Source organism: Gavialis gangeticus, unplaced genomic scaffold (assembly GCF_001723915.1).
Source record: "Gavialis gangeticus isolate Ggan-Ray unplaced genomic scaffold, GavGan_comp1, whole genome shotgun sequence".
NCBI lineage: Eukaryota > Metazoa > Chordata > Crocodylia > Gavialidae > Gavialis > Gavialis gangeticus.
The window spans coordinates 6,275,287-6,284,153 of NW_017729013.1; the positions used below are offsets into that span (position 1 = coordinate 6,275,287).

General features: G+C 42.2%; 1 protein-coding gene across 1 annotated transcript in view; it reads left to right on the forward strand.

Annotated features, from left to right (window-relative positions):
* Window positions 1-8,867, forward strand: part of ZZEF1 (zinc finger ZZ-type and EF-hand domain containing 1) — a 120,678-nt gene that overhangs the window by 92,439 nt on the left and 19,372 nt on the right. Inside the window, exons 46-51 of the mRNA XM_019511321.1 lie at window positions 1,073-1,258; window positions 1,592-1,692; window positions 2,282-2,417; window positions 3,405-3,764; window positions 6,511-6,654; window positions 7,710-7,878. Coding sequence (XP_019366866.1) covers window positions 1,073-1,258; window positions 1,592-1,692; window positions 2,282-2,417; window positions 3,405-3,764; window positions 6,511-6,654; window positions 7,710-7,878 — 1,096 coding nt within the window. The remainder of the gene's footprint in view (window positions 1-1,072; window positions 1,259-1,591; window positions 1,693-2,281; window positions 2,418-3,404; window positions 3,765-6,510; window positions 6,655-7,709; window positions 7,879-8,867) is intronic.

Sequence of the window (8,867 nt, forward strand, 5' to 3'; positions counted from 1 at the left end):
AAGATGGAGGCAAAGAAATCGTTAAATATGTTGGCTTTGTCGTCTGGTGTGACGACCAAATTTCCTAATGTGTCCTGCAAGGGCCCCACATTATTCTTAATTAACTATAACTGTTACAACACCCCGCTTGCTATATTTCTGTGTCTGCATTTGCGTGTCTGTCATTCATAACTGTGTGTCTTGCATAAGATAGAAAATTTGTTTTAAGTAAGGCTAGTGTTGAGCTGATTTTATTTAAACTGGAACTTCTGAAACAGTTTGAGGTAGCTAGATAACCATCTCCCAATTGACTTTTTTCAATGTGATGTAGGTAATTCCATTAGGCCCTTTGAAAAATCCTTGCATTCAGTTTTAAAGACCATACCAGTAGATCTGCAAGAAACCCATTATATGCTGGTGCTGTAACAGCAATTAAGTAGATACACATGAATCATTACAGAAACTGCAGAAGATCAATGTACATTTAGACATATTCTTTTGAATCTGTTAATTATAGGGAGAGCTACACGGCTGAGTCCGCAGTGAGCATTTCTGTCTCATAATAGACAAGGGCACGGAGATTTTCTGCATTAGCGTGTGTAGCTATTGATGCTTGTGGCTGATTACAAACAAACAAACGAACAAAAAAAGACAAGGCCAAGGAAATGTTATGCTGTCATTCTGCCCATTTGTAAGTTTAGTTGGCATTACTGTATTGTGGAACCAAAGATCTAGTCTATTTAAAAGGGAGCAGTGAATAATAATAGCAAATACTATTTTGCCGATGAATAATTATAGCTGACCATATTAGGTTCCTGTCCTAAAATGTTGGAAACTTACGTGCCCAAACAGTTAAAGACCTAATTTCTTTTTCTCATATTTTAACTTTATGGTTAATTATTTAAGATGACCTCAAAGAAACCGGGAAGGTGTAGAGCATTTGTGGAATAGGAAACGCTATTTTTTAGGTGCTGTTTCTCTTAAGAAAAGCACGCGTTAATAAACTTGGGCCAAGTGTGCTGGTCAGTGCTGATTTACACATACAATAATATCTGCAACTGTGGTACCATATGTTGCCTTTTTTTCTGTGCAGATTTTGTCAATAATGCTGTATTCCTCAAAGAAGGAGATCAGTTCCCTGGTTGAACGTGAAGACACAGAGCTGGAAGAAAGAGACCAAGATCAGGATGTCGATCAGTCCTTTGGTCCCACTGATCTGGATCAGAACAAACTCGATCCTCTAGAAGGCTTGGATGAAGCAACAAAAATATGCTTCTTGGTACTTTTCAGGCTACCTATTTCTCTGTTTTGCCAAGCTATCATGGCTTAGTTTAATTGCATAAAAATATTTCTTTAATACAACATTTACCTGTAGTTTTCATACCTGATGTATGTATTTCTGTCTAGATTAGATATACTTTCTTGTTAAGGCCACAATACAAAACGTTTAGTAAACTTTTAATAATGACTAATTATCCATATTGCTATAGAGAGTTTAAAATTCATCAGTCCTTTATTCGTAGGCTGAACAGGGAAATACACATGCCTATTGTCCCCAATAAAAAACAATATCCATTTTTCCTCTCCTCACCTGCTGTCAACTTTATTTCAGATGACACACGATGCACTCAATGCACCTTTGCATATTCTTCGAGCCATGTATGAGCTGCAGATGAAAAGAACAGATTCTTTCTTCCTAGAAGTTCAAAGGAGGTAAGTGAGCTGCCAAGTCAAACAGAAAAACAGTGATCAAGGGGGTAACTTTTACTCATTTTGAAGGGGTGCTAGCAGAAACTGCTACGAGAAGAAAAGAATATGAAGCTGTTGTTTCCTGCTTCATCAAGTGGTGATTGGAAACTGGACCTCTACTAAACTTGCAACTATAGCTGTGAAGACATAAGCCAGCATTTTTTTAGTATGTTGGATGTTTCTTTGGATAACATTACTCGCCATTCTCAGTATGTCCCAGTAGAGGACATAATTTATGGATGGAGAGATTGAGGTAGCAGTATTTCTCTAAAATGTCATCCCAACTGAGGAAGAATGACGGGCATAGGCTTCCAGCAACCGAAACAGCTTTTGTTGCCATCTGCTTCTTACAAATAAGAGTTGCAAGACAGGAAGAATATGTTTTACAATTTGCAAGGTAGCTTTTCTGGCTTGCTAAAGCAGGAAGGCTAGTTGACCAAATCTGACAGAAGCGTAAGGCGGTACTTCATTTAGACACAAATCAGTGTGGACTGTAAATGCAAAATTTTAAATTCATGTTAATTGACTAAACCCATTTGGCATTTTTACCAAGGTTTGATGGGAATGTAATCGCAACAGATGAGAGGATCCGAACGCTGGCCCAGAAATGGCAGCCCAGCAAACGTTTGAAGTTGGAAGAGCAGAGTTCAAAAGCAGTAGATACGGATATGATCATCTTGCCATGCTTGGTGTGTATTTCTTCGTTAAAAATGTGGCAGCTTGATATCTCAGAACTTAATGATTCAAATAATTCAGAGGTCCATATTTAAAGTTTAATCTACTTTTTAATATTGAAGTGAATAGGCAAGATATCAGAAAGATGGGAGCTTTCTTCTCTTCAGCTTCTCTTGGAAAGTTTTAAAAGAACTATATTTTATACAAGGAAAATGAGTGGTAGTTGGACTGGCATGCTTTAAATGCCCTCTCACAGGAGAGTCTTACATAATTTATCACAAAAAGTGTGCGTTTCATTGTTTGGCTGAGATGATATAGATGGGGATGCTCCTGCTTTAAACACAGGGTTGGACTAAGTGACCTCCTGAGGTCCCCTCCAGCCCTAACTTTCTATGATTTTATGGTGGTTTAATATTACCATGTTAGAACCATAATAGAACAAAGAAAAGACACATTTGCCTTGCCAAGATGGAGGCCATGATTCTAATAGCAAAAGATGAGATATTGAGTGAACCCCCAACTATGTAGTAAGTGTCAGTGAGCAGCTGGACCCAGTAGAGAGGTTCACAGAGTGCTGCGTATCATTTACCTTCACATGTAAGGGACTGCGTATTTCAAATACTTGTTTAGAAATAAGTAGTTTGGTTGATATCTACCAGTTACTCTGCTTTAGCTTTTACAAATGGATAAATAAGTATTGCCAAGTGAAGATGTGCATTAAACTGTCATGAGAATGATAGATACACTCATTTGATAAACTTGCCCCACAAGGAAGGCAGAGAGTAGTGGATTTTTAAGGCCAGAAGGGACTGCTGGTTTCCTCTGGTCTGATGCCATACAGGTTGGAAGTAATAGGCCCATTTGTGTTCTTTGTGAAAGACTGGATCCTGTAGTTTTTGGTGATCCTGTAAGTGATGAGTTCAGACTTGCTAGTCATCAGTGTCTAAACATGAAGATGTAAACTCTTCTGCAAATCTTCTCAAACCTGGTGTCTCCTGCAGTCGCAGCCTGTGCTCTGTGATAAAGCAACTGAAGAAACCAACCCCATCACGCAGAAACTGATAACCAACACAGAGAGTGACCTCCAGCTTAGTTATGCAAAACAGCGCCGCACCAAAAGTTCGATACTCTTGCACAAAGAGCTGGATTCTAGAAGCAAAAAAGCTGTGAGGGATTACCTGTATCGGGTGAATGAAGCTACTGCTGTACTTTATGCCAGGCATGTATTAGCCTCATTGTTGGCTGAATGGCCAGATGATGTGGCTATAAATGAAGAAACCCTGGATCTCAGTGGCCCAGCACACATGACTTACATTTTGGACATGCTTATGCAGCTGGAGGAGAAACAGCTATGGGAGAAGGTAAGAGGGCTCCAGTTACATGTCTGAGTAAGTCCTGCATATACTTGAACCTCTACCTGGTTAGCAAACTCCCAGAGGTGGTCAATTCTTTAAAATAATTCTAATACATTGAAGACTCGAATGTTACATTTTATATTCCTTCCAAATGAAAAAACGTTGTCTTCGGTCAAAAGCTGAACTGACTGATAGTTTTCCAAGTTAGCAGAACACTGGAAAAATTACTCCTTGCGTGACAGGATTAGGTTGGGGTAAGTGCCCACTGTGCACGTTGGCTTCCAGTCCATTTCAGTACACATCTTAAACATTTTGTGCTTGTTGTTACTTTATAGAAAAAATGGGCCTGAAAGTTGTAGCTGGAGTAATGGCTAGCTGTACAGCCGTACCACGCTTAATGTAGTGAGGCTTTGAATTAAGGAATTTGTGCACTCAAATATTAACAAAGTAGGCTTGCATTCCCAGGGACCTGAGATTCCTCTAATCTCATTCCTTGTATTCATCTTCAAAAGGAGATGGACAGTCACCTCGCTGGGGTCACTTGACCCCAGTTGTGTTTTTTCTTGCCTAGTGCAGGGGGGACTGGGCCCAATGATCTACAAGGTCCCTTCCAGTCCCTAACAATCTATGAATCTGTGATTGTTCCACTAGGCCCCTTTCTAGCCCTAGCCTCCTAAATCTAGAGCTTAGGAACTTTTTTTAGTCAAAAAGAAAATGGAGCTGTTCTGACTTCCTCACCTATTTCTGTACAGGAATGTTGAGTTCAGTGTATCCTGACTTTTTTCAATTTTTGTCAGAATCACCCATTGTTAGAGAAATGTGCAGACTTTCCAGCTACTCAGAGAAAGAAAGAGTACTTTTTTCCTTTCTTATGATAAAGGACATGTACAAACCCATTAGTAATGGAATACCTTACGTTTCCTAAACTTGAAGTGGACTTATTAGCAGACTTCTTGTTTTTACCAGTATGGTTTTAAATGACAACTTTGCAACCATTTTTGTGCAGCTGCCACATCAGACGTAGCATTTGTTGCCTCAGCTTTGTTTATGGCTAGGGTCTATGCACAGTTTCTTATTCTTTAAGGCGAAGGATTTTTAAAGCCAGCATGGAAACTGTATAACAATTTTAAGAGAGATTTGACAAGTCATTTTTGTAGGTAAATACGTAATTTGTAGAGGTGCGCCAATACATCAGTCCGATATTAAATAAAGAAAGACCAACATAAAGAAAATTGACTCCGTCGGAAATCAGCCCAAAGTGGCTGATAATTTGCCAATAAATGCTCGTGTGGGTGCACAGCTGCAGCTGCAGCACGGCACGCAGGCAGCGAGAAGCACAGCCCAGCAGCATGGAGAGCTGCGTGCAGCTGGTAAGTCTGGTGTGGTGGAGGGGGCCAGGGGAGGGAAGTGGTGTGGGGGGGAAGAGCATCGCCCTCTGCGGTGAGGGAGGGAGTGGGGCTGGGGTAGGCGCTGCCCAGCCAGGGTGAAGCGGGCACGGGCCAGAGCCTTGACTTGTCCAGGGGGCACAGGGAGGGGGGACAGCTCCCGCTGCTGCATGCAGCTTGTCCAACGGCTCCTGCCACTGCTCCTGCCAGTCATCTAGGAGGGCACAGGGCAAGGTGCCCCCTGATCTGCACGGGACGGGCCAGGGCAGGGCAGGGCAGGCTGCAGCTGCTGCAGGCTGGGGGCCATGCTGCGCTGCACTCAAGGCAGGCAGCAGCAGTGCTGGGAGGGGAATTATGTGGGGGTTGGGGAGCGGGCTGCAGCTACGCCAGATTTTGCCGTAGCCCCCACCCAGCGCCGCCACCACTGCCTAGCCCAAGCACAGTGCGGCCTCTGGCCCCAGCCTGCAACTGCAGCTCACCCTGCCCTGCCCCGCACAGATCTGGGGGGCATGCACCCCACCTGCACCCTCCCGGACAAGCAGTGGGAGCAGCAACGGGAACTGCCGGACAAGTGGCGTGCAGCAGTGGGAGCGCTCCCCCCAAAACCACCACCCCTCCCACGTCCCCTGGACAAGCTGTGGCTCCATCCCGTGCCTTCCCTGCCCCACCCTGGCTGGGCAGTGCCTGCCCCAGCCCCACTCTCTCCATTACCATGGGGGATGTTGATCTGCTCCCCCACACCCCTTCCCTCCCCCTTCCCCTTCCCCACAACAGACTTACCAGCTGGACTTAGCTGTATCAGAAATCAAATCGGTATTGGCTGGTATGCCTCCTTAAAAATTGGCTATTGGTATTGGTGCACCCCTAGTAATTTGAAATTTAAATGACTTGGGTTTTTTTTTATATTGAAAGTTTCTGGAGATATATAGGAGGCTAGAGTGCCTAGATTAAAATTACATTTCTTGTTCCTTTTTGAGGTTTTATTTGGCCATATTAATCTCTTGTGACATTATTCTTTATGTTAATGTCCCTGTTGAAAGAAACGAGAAAGATGAAACTGATAACTTCCAGTCTTTCAAAAGTTGTCTTGGTATGCTAGAATCTCATTCTGCTACCGCGCGGGTTCTGCAACGCCGTCAGAGGGCTTGGTGAAATCTTCCATATTTATAGGAGACAGTACATTTGCACAATAAGGCCACTTGGAAATTCCATTTGTGAGCATCTCCTGTTTCCTATAACAGTAGTGTAGCTCTCTCTTTCCTGAGGTGACACTTTGTTTTAAAAAAATTGTCAGTGCTTGTCAGATCTGTCTGCAGGTGCACTTCTGTTAGCCAATTGAGCTTGCTTGATACGTTGCATCTCCTCAGATCCTGCAGAAAGTGCTGCGCAGATGCAATGACAGCATGCTGGGGACAATGGCGCTGACAGCCTGTCAGTTCATGGAAGAACCTGGCATGGCAGTCCAAACACGAGAATCCAAACATCCCTACAACAACAACACAAATTTTGAGGTAAGTTTTAGTGCAGCTATACTAGAAAACATCTAGTATGATTGTTCAGAAGCATCTAGATTAGTTGGAAATATAAACGCCACTGACTTTGCATAACTGCAGCCCTTTTGTGTCTTAGGAAACTGAAACCCAAAGTACTTCTAGAAAATCCCACTCATTCCCACCTGTTAGGAAAAGGCTTGTTCATTAACCTTGTATCCCTACAGAGATGCATTCATTTTGGGACTCAAGTGTCTTCACATTTTAAGCATGTGAGTAGGCCATCATCTTCAGTGGCACTCCTGCCAGTCATGTTCTTAAGTGCATTGCTGTATCTTCCTGGCACCTTGATGAGAAAAATTAAAATCTTTCCAACACGGGCCTGTTTCACCTTGAGGCATCAGCAGAAAACTTTAGGAGAAAGTATAACTTTTTTTCTCTATATATTTATTTGTGGGCTACCTTCTCCCTACATGCACACTTAATGATCCCCCTTCCCTGCCTGACTTGCAGCATTATACTATAAATGTTCTTGCACGAGAGATGAGCACTCAGCAAAACCAGGAATGACTCTTCCTACATGTCCCAAGTTAGGCAGAATTGAGGGCATTTTATAGGACCCTGGGGCATGTGGATACAAGAAAGGTTAGCGTCCCTTGGTCTCAGAAATTCTCATGGCAACTGTGAGAGTTTTTGCATCTCTTCAGTACAGATTAGGAACTTATGTACATTCTTTAAATTTGTATAAACGATCCTTCAGGGTCTGCCTAGGGATCAGTATTGTGGCAACTGGACTTCTGGATTCAGTGCATCAGTGTTCGGGACTATAATGGCACGATGCTTACTATCTTGAAATAAAATCTTTAAATAGTTCTTCAAACCCTTACATGTAATTAGCACTGTAGGAACTGCCTTGAATTTACTGAATTTGCCTGTGACCGTACTTACAAGTTCTTTCCTTCTTATTCATGAAAATATTGCAATATTTATTATATCTTGCCCCCTTGTAAGCTGTATTTTGAGTGTTTGTTTGATACAGCATAATGATACAGAGCTGATCTCCTTGGCTTCCACAGGATAAAGTTCACATCCCTGGTGCCATCTACCTCTCAATCAAATTTGATTCTCAGTGTAACACAGAAGAGGGCTGTGATGAATTACTCATGTCAAGCAGCAGTGACCTGCAGCAGGATAGGCACAGTTTCAGTGGGTCTCCACAGAAATGGACTGATTTTGAGCTTCCAGGTAAATAAATATTCAGTGTTCATAGGTACAGACAAGCACAGAAAAATGGTAACTCTGTTGAATGAAACCTCTTGAAAATGTCATTTATTTACCTGATGTTCTTGGCATGTATGTTTGTCTAAACATATTTGATCTCTTCCCATTCACTTAATAGAAACAAGTTTCTCCTGTAATTGAACATTTGATACGTTCCATGTTTGACTTCCTCAGTCTAAACAGACACTAGCTATTGGAAACCAATTTTGACCTTGATTCTCTTCCCCCAGCAGCTCTTAGTTCTGCAGGGATATTCACTTATGCTGCTTGTCCCCTTCTCTGCAGAGAATCCAAATAGTTTGCCTTGCCTTCCTGAGGAAGCACAGAGTGGTTGTTTGAAAAGACCATGCTAGTCTGTGCTTCATAATCGGCCTTCACCAGGGCTCAAAGTGAGCAGTAGGAGGGTGTCATTTTGTTCTCAATTGTTGCTTTTGAACATAACCAAAAGAATTAAGAGTACATATGCAGGAGCTTTTGGGCACATAATGTAGGTTCTCGCATAATCTTCCTAGCATACGTTTTAGACAGTAGAAAATGCCAGCAGTCTGAGGGAAGTTCTGTTTTGCTTCAGAAAATTCAGCTGAAATAGTTCATCTTTTTCCCCATGTAGGGAAAAAAAAAATCAAATTTTCCCTTCTATTCCCTAGGGAAGCTTTTAAAATTCTGATTTAGGACAAGAGCGATTTTGGGGGGGGGTTTTTTGTTTTGTTTTTTTTGGGTTTTTTTGTTTTTTAAACCACCAGAATTTCCCACGGAACAAATACTTGAAGCTTCAACCAGATCTAGCTGTAAACAGCCAGCTAGATGAAGGTATTTTTTTTCTTATTATTTGGCATTACAGCTTAATACCAACTTTGTCCTTCTCCTCAAGTCATAGCTCAGATGCAGCTATAGCAAGGACATATTGGTTTTTCCCAAATCCAAGACTATTCTGAATTTAAAGTGACCCTCCA